General features: G+C 47.2%; 1 protein-coding gene across 1 annotated transcript in view; it reads right to left on the reverse strand.

Moving 5' to 3' along the window:
• Positions 1–19,645, reverse strand: part of LOC119397395 (uncharacterized) — an 87,715-nt gene that overhangs the window by 41,078 nt on the left and 26,992 nt on the right. Inside the window, exons 3-4 of the mRNA XM_049416550.1 lie at positions 15,040–15,119; positions 6,530–6,583 (exon numbers count right to left, since the gene is read on the reverse strand). Of these exons, the coding sequence (XP_049272507.1) occupies positions 6,530–6,583; positions 15,040–15,119 (134 nt within the window). The remainder of the gene's footprint in view (positions 1–6,529; positions 6,584–15,039; positions 15,120–19,645) is intronic.

Consider the following 19,645-nt stretch of genomic DNA (forward strand, 5'->3'; position numbering starts at 1 on the left):
ATGCTGCAGCCACTATACGTCCGTGGACGCAACCTGCACTCTGCGGACTCGGGGGAAGTGCTATGGCAGTGGGCATACTCAACATTTCCACCCGCACATCACAGGGGACTAAACTTCTGCCATCTGTTCGTGTTTTTGAAGACCTCCCTGCCAACATGATTCTGGGAGCTGATTTCTTGATGTCTGACGACATCCAGTTAACCATACATCGCGGCCACGTGGAGCAGCGGCCTTCATCATCTGAGACAACTGCTACGACTCTGCCGCTACCGACAGGGGAGAGGTCTAGTTCGCCTACCATATCTTCTATACTGGCTCGTCATCAACCAGTTTTCGCTCACAATACAGCAGAACTCCCAGGCACCACTTTGCTTCAACATCGTATACCAACGGATGACCACTCCCTAATATGCGTACCACTACGAATATACGCTGAACGAGAGCGTGCAGCAATTGCAGAACAAGTAGACAAAACTTGCTCTGCGAGCATTATTAGGCCTTCATCTAGTCTGTGGGCAGCGCCCGGCGTCCTTGTTGAAAAAAACGGATGTTGCGTTTTTGCGTGGATTACAGACAGCTGAACAAGTGTACAACGCCTTACTCGCACCCTTTACCCCGCATCGACGACGCTGTGAATACAGTATGCCGCTGCAAGTTATATTCTTCGCTTGATTTACGCGCAGCCTACTGGCAGATTAACGTCGCGGAGAACGATAAATGTAAGACAGCCTTTCGCCCTCCTACGGGATCACATGAAATTGAACCGCATGCCATTTGTACTTCGAACTGCTCGTAGTACGTTTCAGCATACGATGAACTCAGTGCATCTGAAGAATCAAGTCTGTGTCGTATACTTGGGCGACATTCTGGTCGTTGGCAAGACAGCGGATGAGCATGTTCACAATTTGGACGAAGTACTACACAGGCTCTATGAGGCTCTTTAAACCGTGAAAAGTGCCGATTTGGCCTGTTCAAAATTTCATACCTTGGGCATCAGATATCCCCTAACGGCGTTCAGGCGCTCCCGGAGCGCATCGCTTAAAACCCTTTCAGCTCTGGATTTTTTAATTTGGTCGGGGACTTTTTTTGTGCGTGTTTTCCACATAGTTATGACCTCAGAAGGCCACAAACAAAAAATTGAGCCAGTGGTGAAAGTATTAATGGATTTACAGACATGACATAAAATTAGGTCATCAGGGCTCAGCGGTTGTGAAATGAGAAAAATGGTACCTTTTTTCCTGATATTCACTAGAGTACACAAAACGTGAACCACATCTCACTTTTCAGTGTGATATTCATTAAAACAGCTTCGGTACGTCAATCCGAAAATGGTGCTCACCCGCCTCAGCTGACCTGCCTCGGCGTCACCTATGACTTCGGTCAAGCTTCTTCTTCTTTACGGCTCCCAGCTCCACAAGCAGGCCACAATTTTGGTGTCACTCGCAGTGGGGATCATTGAAGAAGTATCCCCCCAAGAACGAGCAGTTTTGGTTTCATTTCCGAGGTGCTAGGGGAAATGTTGTGTGTTGGTGTCAATTGACACCGCCAGGGCCGAAAGGGTTAAGTGTCGGAGTATCCCACACCAACTTGTTTGGAAGAGATTAAGTTATTTATGGGTATGCATTTCGTATTTGCGAAGATTCATTCCGTACTTCGCCTCGATCGCAGCTCCCTTGAGCGAGTTTCTCAAAAATGCCAGGCTTGCGCTGAAACCGCAGCACAGTCGCAGCGAAAGCTGGAAGAGCGGTGTTTCTAGAGCCCGTTAAGCTCTTTTAGGGCTACCATACAAGTACACTAGAAAGGTACCCACTACGCCATAAATCACAATTTTTGTGAAGTTGGGAAGCACCTACTAAGCCATTATTCGTCATTCCGCGGAGAAGCGAGGCACCAGCTACACGTCTGTAAGGCATTATGTGCACTTTGTTGACGCGACGGCTGATGACGATGAAGAATTATGGCTCAGCCCTTTGTAATGGGTTGGAATCTTTAAACGGGCCACCAGTTATGTAATTTGCATTGGGTGACGCCCGGTCGCTATTTCCCTCTCCCGTCATGCTGTATAGCATACGTTGACGTGGGAGAGAGACGAGGGGAGGGGCGAAGAACTTTACTGAGACCCCGAGGAAATGGATCATGCACTTATGGGCTTCCTTGGCAACCAATACAGGTGCACTTGCGAGGAACCCACTACGCTATAAATCAGTGTAATTTTACTGAGACCCCGAGGAAGTGGATCATGCGCTTATGGGCTTCCTTGGCAACCATGTTGGCAACCAATACAAGTGCACTTGCGAGGAACCCACTACGCTATAAATCATTGTAATTTTTGAGAAGTAGGGCAACAGGCACTGTGCCATTTTTCGTCATTCTACGGAGAGCGTTGGTACCTGCTATACGCATGTAAGGCATTATGCGCACTTTGTTGATGCTGTGCCTGATGACGATGAAGAATTATGGCAGAGTCCTTTGTAATGGGTTGGAAGCATTCAACAACCTACTCGTTGCGCAATTCGCATTGTGTGACGCCTGGTTACAGAATTCGCGTTGTGCGACGCTTGGTGCTTATTTTACTCTTCTACCACGCTATATTGCATATGCTAATGTGGTTCCTTCCCGAGAAGAAGCCTGTATAGGACCTTTTTGCAAAGCAGTTTCAAGCACCGGAATGGCTCATTCTGTTTTGGGACATCCTTCAACGAACTGTTCAAAAATATTTTAACATTAACTCGCATACTATACGTTACCTTCTCCCAACGTCTCTTGATGAAGTGCCCTTTGACATGTTTTTCCTTATGGGACTGCACAGTCTGTGGAAAACGCGCATGCAAGACCGTAATGCAGAACCAACCGCAGCTTCAAGTATGCATTTCATGCGTATGGCTCTCCATCTAAAGGACATTTACGAAGAACTTGACATAAGACCGGACTGGCACCCCATCTTGATTAGGTGTTCATCCTTACCAGCCTCCACGTGTAACAAGCTTTGAAGAGTGACTTTTCCTGCTTCTCTGGACTTGCACAGTATATATGCATGTAAGCTTTTGAATGCTTGTGCAGTGCTTGTGCGATTATTGTCGCTAAGTGAATGCATCACTACGTCATAGCGTTTGTGATAATTTCAAATACGCATTATAATAAATACCATGAAAGAAAAAAAAAACGGAATGGCTCAGAGGTTGAATACTGGGCTCCCACGCAGAGGGCCCAGGTTCGAACCTCGTTTCATCGTGGAATTTTTTTTCTTATTTCGTTTTTTTTTTATTTCGAGCGATAATGGTTACGGACACCGGCGGCGGCGGCGGACAACTACGGCGCCAAAAAGGCCCCGTGAAATGATCTCATAACAGCTTTCGCTGTAAAAAGGACGCACGATTTGAATGGCGCACCATGCAAGAAAATGCTTTTCGAACGAGAAAGCAAAAACTCAATTGCGGCTCAGTAGTAAATCACTTCAATGATGACTGGACCATTGAACTGCGCAGCGACGCCAACCGAGTTGGTTTAGGGGCGGTGCTAGGGCCGCGCGATCTAGATGGCATAGAACATGTTGTCGCTTATGCCAGCCAGAACTTTTCCGGTACCAAGTGCCATACTACTCCAATCACCTGGAATACCATGCAGTGGTATGTAGTGTGGATTATTCATTCGGGCACTATCTTTCCGGGCGCAAGTGTCCGGTGGCGAATGATAAGATGCAATTGCATGGATGTTATCAAAGCAGCAACAAAAGCACTAGTTTGCACGGTGGGTAATGACGCTGCAAGAATATGATTTCGACGTGCGCCATCAAGCCGGGGGCTAAATAACGTCGCCGATGCCCTCTCATTGAGCCCACTTGAGTACGTGCAGCTAACCAGGCAAAACCACATGTTTTACAGCGAAAGTTGTTATGAGATCATTTCACCGCCCGTTTTTGGCGCCGTAGTTGTCCGCCGCCGCCGCCGGTGTCCGTAACCAGTATCGCTCGAAATAAGAAAAAAACGAAATAAGAAAAAAATTCCAGGATTGAACGAGGTTCGAACCTGGGCCCTCTGCGCGGGAGCCCAGTATTCAACCTCTGAGCCATGCCGGTGCTTGAAACTGCTTACTGAAAAACCAAAAAGACGCGTACCATCAAGGGAAAAAGTAAGGACAGGACAGAAAGGACGTCACTCGAAACTGCGTCGCAAAAAGGTCCTATACACGCTTCATGTCGTGAAGGAACCACATTAGCATATGCAATATAGCGTGGTAAAAGTGTAAAATAAGCACCAAGCGTCGCACAACGCGAATTCTGTAACCAGGCGTCACACAATGCGAATTGCGCAACGAGTAGGTTGTTGAATGCTTCCAACCCATTACAAAGGACTCTGCAATAATTCTTCATCGTCATCAGGCACAGCATCAATAAAGTGCGCATAATGCCTTACATGCGCTTAGCAGGTTCCAACGCTCTGCGTAGAATGACGAAAAATGGCACAGTGCCTGCTGCCCTACTTCTCAAAAATTACAATGATTTATAGCGTAGTGGGTTCCTCGCAAGTGCACTTGTATTGGTTGCCAAGGAAGCCCATAGGCGCATGATCCACTTCCTCGGGGTCTCAGTAAAATTACAATGATATATAGCGTAGTGGGTTCCTCGCAAGTGCACCTGTATTGGTTGCCAAGGAAGCCCATAAGTGCATGATCCATTTCCTCGGGGTCTCAGTAAAGTTCTTCGCCCCCCCCCCCCGTCTCTCTCCAACATCAACGTATGTTATACAGCATGACGGGAGAGGGAAAGAGCGACCAGGCGTCACCCAATGCAGATTACATAACTGGTGGGCCATTTGAAGATTCCAACCCATTACAAAGGGCTGAGCCATAATTCTTCATTGTCATCAGTCATCGCGTCAACAAAGTGCACATAATGCCTTACAGACATGTAGTTGGTGCCTCGCTTCTCCGCAGAATGACGAATAATGGCTTAGTAGGTGCTTCCCAACTTCACAAAAATTGTGATTTATGGCGTAGTGGGTACCTTTCTAGTGTACTTCTATTGTAGCCCCAAGAGAGCTTAACGGGCTCTAGAAACTCCGCTCTTCGAGCTTTCGCTGTGACTGTGCTGCGGTTTCAGCGCAGGCCTGGCGTCTTTTTCAACCAGCTGGACTTATCCAAAGCCCAACAGGGGGACGAAGACTTGGCATCAATTATTGCTTCTATCACTGCCACAGGAAAAAAAAACATGATGTTTGTGATGTGCAACGCCGTACTCTACTGGCATCACTGGCAAGAGGATCGATCAGAAGAGCGGTACCTCCTGGTGGTTCCTAAGCCTTTTTTGTCAGAAATATTGAAAGCCATTCATGACACCCCAGAAAGCGGCCACACCGGCCAACGAGTCACGCTCCGCAAATTACAAGAACGTATCTGGTGGCCAAAGGTGCAAAGTAGTGTCCGTTCTTACGCCGCAAGTTGCGAAATCTGTCAGTAGTTGAAGAGACCACCTGGCCGTCAACCGGGACTACTACCACCTTCTTCGATACCTGAGACTATTTTCCACCTAGTTGGCATCGACTACATAGGACCTCTACACACGAAGCGCTCTGGGAAACCGCTACATCATTGTAGCAGTGGACCAGGGTTGTCACTGACTTTCGAGTAAATGTCGCCAAAGGACGAGCAAAAAGTCATCAAAAGTCGCCATCTTTTACAAATTTCGCCAAAAAATTCGCCATTCATGATATGAACAGCATACCTAGTAGTAACATTCTCCACTTATGTATAGCCCCACTGTATACAGTACTATCCAAAACCATTAAAATATTTTGACTTTTCTTAATGACAGTCGCATCGCCAGCTTCACCACCTGGTTCTCCGACCAGCCGCAAGATGTGCGTGGTGGTGAAAGGATGAATGGATGAAACGTTCATGATATCCTTCCATCCCTGTCCACTCGTTTGAAAGGTAAAAGTGTGGTGAACCTTCAGCGAAAACTGTTGAAGCGTTGTAGACAGTTTTAGGTCCTTTTATATGAAATGAAAAAATGAAAAGGTTTGTTGAAGGTAACACGACAGAAGTCTTGCAGGAACTGATTAATAATGAGTCTTATACCTCTTTAGAGTGAACTAATATGACACCAGACGGCACTCTCCCTTTCCTATAGTCACTAATATCTACACGTTTCAATCCAATGCGTTATAAATGAACAAGTAGACAATGCGAAATGATATATAGCAATTGTTCTCATTGCACACGCTGACCCAGAACAGTGAAAAATGCCTGAATAAATATTTTGTTGTTGCACAACCAGCTGCGCATCGGCCTGTCTTCGCTATTCCAAAACACTATTTACGGGCTGAATTAGGGGGTCCTGCCGTGTTTAATTAGTCGCCAAGCTATTCAAAACAGCTGGTGCTTTCGCGGAACGAATGGTCGGAACACGTGGCCAGCCCGTCGTCTTGCCCATTCAGAAGCGAAACATTAGAGAAGCTTAAAGCATCTAAAACCATAAACTCATAGGCAAACTCAGCCACCTCGCGGCACGCAAAACAGTCCGCTGACTTACATTTTGCTTCGATGTCGCTAGGAGGCGCTCCAGTACCTCCTGTACCTGGAAGAACTGAGGAGATACACATGAGTTACACGACGGACACACCGAATGGCGCGTTATGTGCACCTTCTTCTGGTGGGTCTCATATTGTCAGTGTCATATTTTGTAAACACAAGATAACGAAGCACAACATTACATAACATTCGAAACAAAGGAGAGAAGACTGCTATAAAAATACATATGCAGAAGCAAATTCAATACAAACAATATTTCAACTTATGAATATATTGCCATATAAGCAAGCAAAAGATTCAGGAATACCACATTCTATAATAAAGAGAAGACAACAAGAAAAGCTACAAACAATCGTGGAAGAACGATGTTGATCGCTTTCTAAATGTTAGGAAGGTTGTAGTTTCCTCGATGACGTCCAATAATCTTGAATAAAATTTCATCAAATGGGGAATCTGCCATTTTACTAACTGAGTGCTGTAATTTGGTTTTCTTCGTATCTTTACAAAGTCTATGTTCTGGACGGGTATCTGTTTCTACGTGTGTATGTAGAAAATAAATTATCACGATTCGTTTAGTATTCCAGGAGAGCCGCTTCATAGTCTTTGTTAACATGGACAATTATTCTTAAATATATATTGTTGCTTAAAATATGATGCCATGTGTGTATACATAGTGACATATTATAAATGAAACGAATAGCTTTCATCTACATAATGTACAAATTTCCAAGTTAGTTTTAGATGTTGCCCCCCTTACTAGCTAATAGTAATGCAAACGAGAGTCAATGCCGAATGTTCAATGGCGAGAGTAGGCAAGACTAGTAGGTTCGTCAACATGATTAGAATTACCATACACACTCAAAAGGTAAATAACTGGCTGATTGATGTAGCAGGTTGCATTATGTCAATAATAAAGTCGCCCATAATTAACACTGGCGTTTCTTCTAACAACAAAAAAACACCAAACGCTGTAAAAATTGAACAAGTCATCAAACGATCCAGAGGGCGGTCGATAAATGACCCCAATCACAAATCAACACACCCTGATAAAAAGGGATTCGCAGCTAGGTGTTACGGTAGATTAATCAGGAATAATAATGTAATTAACAATATTCTTAATATATAACGCGACATGTCCGCCAATTTTATCGCTTCTGTTAAGTGATTGCGGAACATTGCTATCAAACTCCATTACGCCACTACAAAGTTTTTTCTAATCAGTAACCCTTTTCAACGGTTGAGGTTTGATATAATTCCATTATCCGTAACAACTGACTTATTATTTGTTAACATAATATTTTTTGCCTTTTTTGAGGTTTAGCTGTAGCTGATATGCATTGAGCCAGATAGATTATATAACCAGGTGTTGAATACTGTCCCCAACGATGATATGTTCGAGGACGAGAAGAAACCGTTCTTGTCGCCTGCGTATAAAAGTATGTCAGGTGTGTTAGGAATATTCACCATATCACCTATGTACAACATAAGAAGTGTGGGGCCTAAAATGGACTTCTGAGGTACACCATGAATTATAAGTGAGAAGCTAGATTTGAAGTTAATAATGTCAACGAACTGAGAGCGGGCTTGAAGGTAGCTGTGCAGTAAATCAACTGCACGGCCTCGAGTTCCACATAGCGGTAACGTTGAGAATAGTCCTTTGTATCCTCTCTTCCCTCCCTTCCTGTCAGCTGCGCTGATTTTCACTCATAGTGACAATAGTAATATTTGCTGAATAGAGTCGAGTAATTTGCTAAATTCTACAACTATGTCTATTGTATAGCGCTGAATTTTTATGTTATGAGCACTTATCTATCGTATGTCAAGGAGAGCAAGCTGAGTAGATTTACCTTTCTAAAGTCGTACTGATTTGCTGACAGCAAGGCGACTTTCCGAAGGTGCTTTGTTATTCTGGTGTTTAAAGCTAAAGCTTGGAAAAAACTTGCAATAAGGCGAATGAATCGGTTGTTGCTGACGCAATAAAAAAACGTGCAGGACGCTTGAGCTTCGCTTTCATGAGTAGAACGCTATAGCGTAATTTGACGTAGTTCGTATCGCCTTCCCATTCGACAGCCTGCCTTCACTGCTCGGTTGACACCTAAAACGTGCCGCAAGGAAAGCCAAAGTGCGGACGCCCTCCGGCTCCTATATCCAAGCATGCGGCGTGGCGAAGCAAGGCGCGGCGATGCTGATGCAAGGCGCAACGATACAGTGTCGCTCTACCAAATGACCCTTTTAGCGATTGAAAATATGCGCATAGGGCTATTTTAGCTCTCCGTACAGAAAGCCTACCATGGTGTACAATATTATCGACCGATTTTCAAGACGCTCGAACGTGGCGGGGGCGTTGCGAAGGCCTAACGGCATCATGTTGAACTTGTACAAACCGTCAGGAGCTACGAACGCAGTTTTTGGGCGGTCAGTTTCATCCATAGGTACCTGCCAGTACCCCGATCGAAGGTCCAGCTAGGAAGAGAACTCCGCCCCTTGCAAACAGTCGACGGCGTCATCGATTTTGGAGAGCGGATAAACATATTTGCGTGTGTTTCTTGTTAAGGCGCCTATAATCAAAACAGAATCGGATGCTACCGTCCTTTTTCACAAGTACCACCGGGGAGGCCCAAGGACTGTGGGACGGTTGTATGACGCCAACACTAAACATATCAGTCACCTGGTCATCAATAACTCGGCGTTCAGCGTGACATATCCGGTATAGACGCTAACGCAGGGGTGCATGGCTGCCGGTGTCTTTATGATGAACGACTGCAGATGCTCGGGCCAAACTGGTTTGCTTGTGGTCGAAAGACGTCCGAAAGCTTCAACAGTTGAGTCCACTGAGCGATAGGAAGGTCCGAATTAACTGATGGAAGGAAAGCGTATAGGGAAGATGTGTTGGACGTGGTAACGAGATTAACGCTGGCGATCTGGAGGTTTGTTGTGCGATCGGGTAGTTGGCTAGGTCAAACAGAATCAATCTCCTCACGTCGCCCTATACACTCTCCGCGGAGTACTGTGGCTGCGACAAAAAGCAGGTTTGTGACATAAATGGTTGCGCAGGAGTTTTCGATCGTGAAAAGAGCAAAGAGGAGAAGGAACTCCTTACGGGAAGTAAATGCGTCTGACCGTGTGAACATGGCGCTAGAGAAAGTATAGGCGCAGGAGATTGGCACAAGAACATAAGACCTAGCTGGGATTTCCGTGTCCGCGACGACGACGACACGAGGAAAAGATGACTTGCCAGAATCGATGTCAGAGGTCGCTGATAGGTCTAGTTCGGCTCTGGCACAGTCAACGACGGCATGATGTGTGGAAAGGAAGCCCCAGCCCATTATAACGTCGTGCGAGCAGCGTGGAAAGACGACCGCCTACAAAAGGTCCTGAATGAATAGCCAAGCCGTGCACGTCAAGGAAGTTTGTATGTGATGTGCGGTTGATGTACGGAGAGAAACACCAGAAAGCGGAATCGTAATTTTTTCTTAACTTGCAACACATTGCTTCGCTCAACAATGACACAGCAGCTCCAGTATCGACTACGGCGTGCACGGCAACACCTTCAATGAAGACAGCTATTTTGTTAGCAGGTTGAGAACGAGGTCTTGTAAATTTCGACAGCGGTGAAGTTCTTGCATCTGGAACTGCGATGGTGAGTTTTCCGTTTGGACGGGCGAGGGATGATGAATCATTGGCGAAAGTGAACGTCGGCGCAAGAATGGCGATCACTGTGAGCTGAAGGTGCGGCGGTTCGATGAAGATGTGTACGAAGTAGCATGGGAAGTCACTGGCTGTGGTGCCTCTGTGCGGGCGTAGCTGCAACTTGCGTCAACGGTACCTGGATGGGGGACGCGGCGGCGGCAGAAACGCTCGACACGGCCGGGTATACAAAAGTAGGAAAAGGTTGGTCGGTTGCCCGCTGCGCGCCAAAGATTATTGGGAGGGGTGACAGGACGGCACTAAAGTGGAACGTGCCGGCCTGTCGGCGCCTGCGTTGAGCAGAAGGCTCTTGAGGGATGAGCAGTGTCCGTGCCGTGTGACAGCGCATGTGACTGCCTTCTCTCTACGTCAGCGTAGGTCAAGGGCGTGGATATAGGCAGTGGCTGGTGCGTCAGCAGAATGACTTCGAACAGTTGCTCCTCAATCGTTTGTCGCAGCGACGAGGGGAGCCCATAAGTATTGCCTTGGAGAACTTGTGCAAGAGACAACTACTTCTGGGATGAACTGCTGGATTGGTGCGTTAATACCGTTGCGTCCAAGGAAATGGTGCCAACGGTGAGTACTGACGTACTGGTCGTGTGAAAACTAGGACGGCGCGTGGAAACGCCCTTCTTTCGCAACTCGTCGTAGCTCTGGCAGTGCTGAATGATGTCCGTGACTGTTTGATGGGTTTTCGCCACAAGCATGTGGAACGCATCGTGCTCGATTCTTTTCATGATATGCTTGACTTTGACGGCTTCTGACATGACAGGACTGAAGCGGCGGCAGAGGCCTACGACGCCCTCAATATACGAAGAGAAACACTCTCAAGACAGTTGGGCGCGATCACGCAAGCGCTGTTCGGCGCGGAGCTTGCGCACTGTCGGTCGGCCGAATACGTCCGCGAAAGTAGTTTTGGAAGAGGCCCAGGTAGTACTCTCAGCCTCATGGTTGTTAAACCAGTTTCGCGACTCCTCTTAGGTAGAAGTGGACGCGGCCAAGATTGTCATTACCGTCCCACGTGTTGTTGACACTCACTCTTTCGCACGAAGAGAGCCAGTATTAGACGTCCTGCTCATCAGTACCGCTGAAAATGACTGCGTCGCGCTCCCATGGAATACCGGCACAGCGAGCAGCTGGGGTGTGGCAGCATTCTGCTGTGCAACGTCGTCGGGCATTGTTGACGGGGAAGACAGAGCCCGGTTACGGAGTTCCAGGGTGGAAAAGAGACCCAGCATTCTCCGTCACCAGATGGTACGCGTTTAGCGTTGAGTCCGTGATGCGTTTATTAAAGAACAAGCACAGGTGAAGCGACCGGGACGATCACCAACAACCGTCGTCGCCTTCGTCTTTCACTGGCACTCCTGTCTGCACCCTATTCATTCTACAATCTCAAAAAAATTCTTCGGAATCAGTGCCAAATAAGCCTGGCCACATGCCCATAGGGGCCAGAGGCCTAAAAATGCGTGATCTGCATTGGCCGACACGCTACATTGGCTAACGCTACATTGGCCGACATTAATGTCTTACTGGAATTTTCTGCTTCAATACGCGTGTCTTCCTTCATCTAAATCTATTGCTAGCATTGCGAGATTAAAAAGAAGTTTTTTCTTTAAAAAATGCCGCCATCTCCCCGTAAAGAGAACCCTGAGTAGTATGCGAAGCAGCCATGAGTAGACCTTAGATTTGTGTAGATGTTTTATTTTCTTCATCACTGTTCATCGTCCTTCTTTTCGAGGTTCCCCTGATGTTGTTACTCGTCATATCTGAGATTAAGCGGAAGGGAACGTTGTCCCTTGAGTATAAGGGCCTTGTGGTCCGTAAAGTATTAAAGGGACCCTAAAGAGCAAAACTACTTTTCTCATATTAGTAAGTACTCTTTCACAATCCCCAAAACACCACGCTTGCAGCGAGAAGACCCTTAGTAAGCGAGAAAACGCGCAAAGACAAAATGTGGGTGGCGACGCCAACTTGAAGTTTCCGCACCATTCGCCGTGACGTCACATGTTTTGACAAGATACTACGTAGTTCCTAATCGGTAAAAATGAAGTACATTGTCCTCTGAGGGGGCCGTAGACTTAACATACCAAGTTTGGGGCAATTTTGTTGAGCGAATAGCGCCAAAGTACGATGAATACACTTTGAAATCCGTGACGTCACGCGGGGAAATATCGGTGCGAAATTTAAAAATGAAACTTTGAACTCGATTTCCTCTTCTATTACTAAACCTATGACGTTGAAATTAACGACATTAGAGTTCTCAGAGCGCAATTTATCGATCTAAAGCGATTCATTGTTTCTCTTTAGTGTCCCTTTAAGGTGATGGCTCTTTCTGCATAGGTTGCAGCTTGAAGTTTAGGAATGCGATGTGAAAGCGCCCGTTTCGCTTCGGCTTCACGAGCCCGTCGCTCCGGATCGGCTGGGCCACTGGCTACGTCGACGCGACGCCGGGGAGACAGGCCTCGTTCATAAGCTGCTTCGCATCTAAGGATACCTTGCATTATTTATGGCGTAGTGGGCACCTTGCCTGATTTATTGCGTAGTGTGTTCCTTGCATGAGTGAGGTTGATTTATGGCGAAGTGGGCACCTGGCATGATTTATGGCGTTGTCGGTACCTTGCATGATTTATACTAGAGCACGCGCCGCAGTGGAGCGAGCGCTCTATCGGAAGTCCATATGTTAGGCAAACATTCCTTTCTGCACACCATGCGCGAGCTCTCCGCTCGTGCCAGCACTTCGGTCTCTTCTTTCTTCCATATATCTAGTGGCACGCGGGACACTGATCACGCCGGAAGGACAGACCTCGTTCATAAGCTGCTTCGCATCTAGAAGTGCTCTCAGCAATATTCATATCGGTAGCAGATAGTTAGACGAAGCTCTTGAGGCCAGAGGCGAGACTTTGGGCACTGTTTGTACAACCTTTCAATACAGCACATTTTGCTATTTTGCACTGAAATACTCATGGTATTAGCAAGACACAACAGCGACGCAATGGTACTTAACAGCCGGTATTCAGGCTTTCAGCGTCTATTAGGTATTATTTTTAGGGGCGAAGCTCCTTATGCCGTGGGTCTGTCCATCTTCCGTTTGTTTGTAGCGTTGTAGTAGCCACCTCTAGCTCGTGAGAAGCGCGCGTTCTGGTACGCAGTAGAAGAAGACGACGTTGACGAGTGACGCTCTCGTGCGTGTTCGCCTGTGTGGCGTTCTTTCTTATTTACTACGTCTCGTGTTTTCAACGACACCCGAAGACAACATTTCAGAAGTAACGCGCCATGAGGCTCCCTCTTGGCACGCTTTCTCGTTAGCTCGGAGTCGCCAGACGGAAGCGTCTGGCGACTCCGAGCTGCGGAAAGGAGGGAACGGAAGGCGGCGGCAGCGCGCGCTCGCAAACAGAATCCTGAGGTGAGAGCCCGCGAGCCAAAGCTGCACGTCGACGCCGCGAAGCAGATTCCGCCGTTCGAGCCCGCGAAGCCGAAGCTGCTCGACAAGCTGCACGGCTGCGGCAAGAAGACCCCGCCGTTCGAGCCCGCGAGGCCGAAGCTGCTCGACAAGCTGCAGGGCTGCGGCGAGAAGACCCCGCCGTTCGAGCCCGCGAGGCCGAAGCTGCACGGCTGCGGCGCGAATCGGATCTTCAATATGTGAAGGACCGTAAAGCGGCGAGAAAGCGCGCGTACCGGCAGGCAGAGCCCGAGGCTGTGCGAACACGTGAAGTGGCTGCAAAACGCATCAGGTGGGCTCTGCCCGAAGGCGTCGACGCGCGCTTCCAGCGGGACTTCCTTGATAACAGTTTCGGCCATAGTTGCGGTGTGTGCAACAGATTGTGGTTCTCAAACAATCTAGTCACAATAGCTTCCATCAAGAAGGACCACGCTCGCGTCAATGCCATTGCCGTGCTGCAGCGCGAGTTCGCTTCGCCCCACTCATCACCATTCACCACGTGGATATGCTGTGATTTTTACATGTTAATATACTTGTAACAAAGACGTAATCTCTTCGCAGTACGTATGAAGTATGATTTGTTCAAGATCTAGCGGAAGGCGAAGACTTCTTCCATATATTGTATATTTTTCCGGTGCTGTGCTTCTTGGTCTTTATTTCTTGATCTCGTATGTCGATGTAAGTTTCTGCCTCCTCTTGGCGTGCTGGACTTTTCTTCGAATCCAGTATTTTACTCTTAACGACCAGAGGCTGACTTCGCTTCTCGGTACATGTCCTGCGCTTACTCATCTGTTCTTCTGAATTTTGAGTAAGACATCAATAACATATGTTTGTTCCCTGACCTACTCTGCTATAATCCTGTCTCTGAAGGTCACGCCTGTCATTTTTCTTACCATGGCTCGCTGCGTTGTGCTCAATTTAAGTTTAACCATTTTCTTATTCCTGCATGCTTCTGCCCCGTCGGTAAGGTACAGCTGTTATATACGTTTCTGTTCAGGGCTAATTCTCAACTGCCGTTCACAATCTGAGAACTGTGAAATACACTTCGTCACATCAATATTCTTCAGGTTAGGTTATCTTAGTATCGTTACCTAAGGATCTGCCGTTTTTCACGTCCTGAGGACATATATACTCTTACCGCTTCAAGTGTATCGCTATCTATGGGAAACCACTGTTCTCTTCAGAGGCTCTCGAAAATTACTTCAGTCTGATTATTCATCGTTGTTCTACTCATGTTGCTGTTCCGTTTAGTGTTTATAATTTTTAATAGCGGTCTTTACTGAAACATGTCTACTATAAAACTACAGAATTAAATATTGTTAGTGCTTTAGTCGATAGCAGACAGCGTGTGAAAAAATGGAATATCTTGGTACTGCAGGTCTTACCTTCCAGCCACACTTCCATCATATAGGGCGTCCCGAGACCTTCTGTCACTCCCAGTTTTACGCTAATATCTTTTGTGTGCCTGCAGTGGAGAAGGAGAAGCAACTTTAATAATCATAAGCCTGCCTGGTTACTCCGGGTGGTGGCCCTCGTCCAGGATCTCACTAGCAACAGGAACAACAAATTGGCCGCGAGAAATATAATTACGTGCCATACAGCACATGCGTTTTACTGCAAGGCCTACAACAAAAATGAGATAACTGCGTACGCATACATCCGTGTGCTTTTTTTAACACGCAAGTGGCTTATGCCGGGACCCACCAAGACTTTATTGACGTCGTCACGAACCTGACGTCCGTAACATGCACACGAAAAAAAGAATGAAAAATTTGCGTTGGTTCGGGTGACCTCTGAGTCGAATCTAGGATCTCTCTGTCCGAGACGAGAGGTGCCGCACGCTGTAGCCACTGCACCACCGAGTCACATTACGGTGCTTCACAAATGCGCCCTATATTTTTCACACCTTCTTCCTCCCGCAGTGCTCTTCGTTGGCCGAAACGGTGTCAACGTCTAGGAACTGTGAAGAGAAGTACTGCATCACGACACTTACAAGAGCCGACAATAGCATTTTGGTAGTTTCAGCGCAATGGAGGGCTTCGGCGCAATATTGTACGAAACGACTGTCAGTGCGATGTGGCGTACTAGCTGATTCGGTTCGTTGAAGTATCAATTACGCACTTTGCCTCTGGCGTCGTACCCACGTGTGACTCCTCGTCGCCAGAGTAGTGCAGCTTCCACATGCACCACTTGTGTTTCGACACCACCTACTGATTCGAGTGCTATAGCACCGACTAATAAAACGGACGCAGTAAGTGGTACAGAAAGGCAACGACGTCGATGATCGCTTTTGGCGCGGTTAGTGCTTTAGTGCATCGAGAGACATGTAATCGGGAAGCGTTACGCCCTCCAACAGTACCTCTAGCGTGCCTAAAGCGTTTTGTAGTAATCCATGGGGAATGCGTAGGTTACCCTCTTACTATGAAGCGCACGCGCCTCTACGTTTCTCTCCTCAAATGACAGCGTTTTGAATGAATGCATATCAAGTACAAGTGTTTATTATGTAACTGGTGATGCCATCTATGCGCATTATTCATCATATGTTGTGCCCAGGTGGATGTTAAATACACAGATGCCACAAAGGTGTAAGCATGACTATGGACGTTAGTAGTCAGGATACAGAGTGCCACTGGGCGTCAACGTAGATGCATCCATGTCAAACGGTGCTATAGCTGTGAAACACCAATAGTCATTCTGCGAGCTCTCATATATGAATGTAAAATAATCACCTGGTTTTGTGAAGGCGACGTTCACTTTCGTGTTATACCGATTACTATGACGCAGGGCCAACACAATCTATTTAAATTATAGTTGTTAACGACGCAACACCAGCTAGGCAGTTCATTTTTCGTGATTATACTGACAGATGACTAAAATAAACCACAAGCAAACATTTCGTTATTTCCGATGATCTGGAATTTTGACCAATGACCACTCGGCCTGCGAAGTTAGGTGCCTGGCGCTCTACCAAATGCGCTACCGACGCACATGCACGATGTTTAACAAACTCACAAACGAGCCTTATGTCTCTCACAGCTTCTCACTCTCGCAGTTGGTTTTTGGTGGCGGTGTCGCCATCTGAGAGGAGTGAGGTGAAGCACTACTTGGCGACAGCAACGAGCGCCGACAAGGACCGCTTCGGCAGTTTCAACCCAACGGGGGCTTCCAGTGCGATATTGTAGGAAACTCTGCCGTCGGCCATTGCGAAGCACGCAATGATATGATTCGCTGACAACGCAGTTACGTGCTTTGCTTTTCGCGTCGTGCTAGCGTGTGACGACTCGATGCCACAGTAGTGCAGCTTCCATATGCACCAGCGTTGTTTCACCGCTGCCTACTGCTACGAGTGCTATATTACCGGCTAATAAAGCTGCTGCAACTAGCGCGACAGAAAGGCAACGGCGGCGATTGGAGAATGTCGCGCGATGATTGCTGTGGTTAAGCGAAAGACAGGCTAGCGAGGCACGCCACGTACTGCTTTTCTTTCTTTCTTTCTTTCTTTCTTTCTTTCTTTCTTTCTTTCTTTCTTTCTTTCTTTCTTTCTTTCTTTCTTTCTTTCTCTCTCTCTTTCTTTTATAGGTAGCGGCCGTTTCAGGAACGCCGTTATCGGGCGGCATCGGCGGGGCGTCGCTCATGTTATTTCCAGCGTTCGTCACCCTGTAGAACTGACCAACGTAGGGACCAGCACGCGAACACGGAAACGCGTTTTAAATGCGAAGCGTTTCTTAGCGAACTTCTGCGACTTTGAGCGTATCTATCTATCTATCTATCTATCTATCTATCTATCTATCTATCTATCTATCTATCTATCTATCTATCTATCTATCTATCTATCTATCTATCTATCTAGCCGCCTACGACTTTGTGCTCTACTGGTCGCTTGGTTAATCGAATGTGCACCAAAACTGGTATGGCGCAACATCACTGTATGACGAACATAAAGGACAAGTCATAACATGAAAATCATGACACGCATGTCGTGTACAGCATGACTTACGTTCCACGCTCATGGGGCGCTGGCCGCCGTTTCGCTAGCTCAATATACACCAAAATAGGTATCTTCCGACGTGACTGTGTTACGAATATAAATAATAGTAGTTAACATGAAAATTATGGCACGCATGTCATGTACAGCATGACTTACGTGCCACGCTCATGGGCGCTGGCGGCTGTTTCGCTAGCTTTATACACACCAAAATTGGTATCTTGCGACGTGACTGTGTAACGGACATAAATAACACGAGTTAACATGAAAATCATGACACGCATGTCATGTACAGCATGACTTACGTTCCACGCTCATGGGGCGCTGGCGGCCGTTTCGCTAGCTTTATATACACCAAAATTGGTATCTTGCGACGTGACTGTGTAATGAACATAAATACCACAAGTTAACATGAAAATCATGACACGCATGTCATGTACAGCATGACTTACGTGCCACGCTCATGGGGTGCTGGCGGCCGTTTCGCTAGCTTTATATATGCCAAAATTGGTATCTTGTGACGTGACTGTGTTACTAATATAAATAATAACAGTTAACATGAAAATCATGACACGCATGTCATGTACAGCATGACTTACGTGCCTCGCTCATGGCGCGCTGGCGGCCGTTTCGCTAGCTTGATCTACCCCGGAATTGGTCTTGCGCGACGTGACTGTGTGACGAACATAAAAACACGAGTTAATATAAAATCATGACACGCATGTCATGTACAGCATGACTTACGTGCCACGCTCATGGTGCGCTGGCGGCCGTTTCTCTAGCTTGATCGACTCCGAAGTTGGTATTGCGCGACGTTACTGTGTGACGAACATAAATAATAGGAGTTAACATGAAAACCATGACACGCATTTTCCTCAATGACATACACGACGATGTAGGCAGCTCTTTGCTGGCTGCTTCGCATTACATCGATTCCCACAGTGCGTGGGAACTGCCGGCTTTTTTGGAATTCAATTTTCGCTAAGTCGAAATGTTCCTGAAATGTGCAATTCCTTATATCGAACTTACGCGTTTTCCAGTAGATCGCTTTTAGTCCGCCAACACGAAATATTGCGATTATGGACCCGCAGCAAGTGTAGTGCTTCCCAAATGATTTTCGCATCGTCTGTATAACGTATTCATAAGCTTCATTCAGTTCGCATTGGACAAACAACGTCGTGTTGCTTTTCCAACGCCTCCTTTATTTTTCTCTATGCCGTGCACGCGCTACCTCCTCAGTTGCTACCGTTCGTCCGTGGCCTCCGCAGTTAGCTCAGGCAATTCCCAAGGACCTTGGGAACCCAAGAAATTTGCGAGCCGCCAAGGTGGATGCGCAAATCCCAAGTCACTCTTGGGCTCTTGCGTTCGCGTTTTCCCAAGACCCAAACGCCGAAAACTAGCGTGGGTGGCTGGTGATGCGATGCAGACACAGCGTAGGCCACCACGCAGTGTGGCGCGTGTCTTGCATAATATTAATTTTGTCACACGTGGCGCCCCGTGTGTTTCACCCTACGCCGCCTGCATTTGACCCAATTCTCAAACTCTGCCGCTCCTCCGAACGCAAGAGCAGCCTACCGAGCGCAGCTTGGGTCCCCAGTGCTAAAGTTCTCTATGGGAGACCAGCGCTGGATAGGTGGCGCGCCGAAAAAATGCGCCTGGCGGGAAGTCGCGGCATAAGTCCGCCGCTCTATCCGACGACATTTGTTGCAGCTCGCATATGTTTCGGCTGTGCGCGCCGTTTCGCTTCGGTTCAAGCTTCTGAGAGAGAGAAAATAAAACATTAACAAGGTTCTGCGAATGCTCATTCAGCTAGCGCCATCAAGCGAAAGAATACTGAAGAAAATTTGCAAAGCTTTATATATTTTTCGCAGTGTGCCGCGGCGAGCGCACCTGCGTAAACCCGCTAGCGTGGTTCCCGGGTTCGCTGTCCCGTGCTTGTTTAAGTTGTCGACAGCTATGGCGCCAGTTGTGCTCCGCTATGGTTTTAGTAAAATAATATGGCCTGA

Source organism: Rhipicephalus sanguineus, chromosome 6 (assembly GCF_013339695.2).
Source record: "Rhipicephalus sanguineus isolate Rsan-2018 chromosome 6, BIME_Rsan_1.4, whole genome shotgun sequence".
Classification (NCBI taxonomy): Eukaryota; Metazoa; Arthropoda; class Arachnida; order Ixodida; family Ixodidae; genus Rhipicephalus; species Rhipicephalus sanguineus.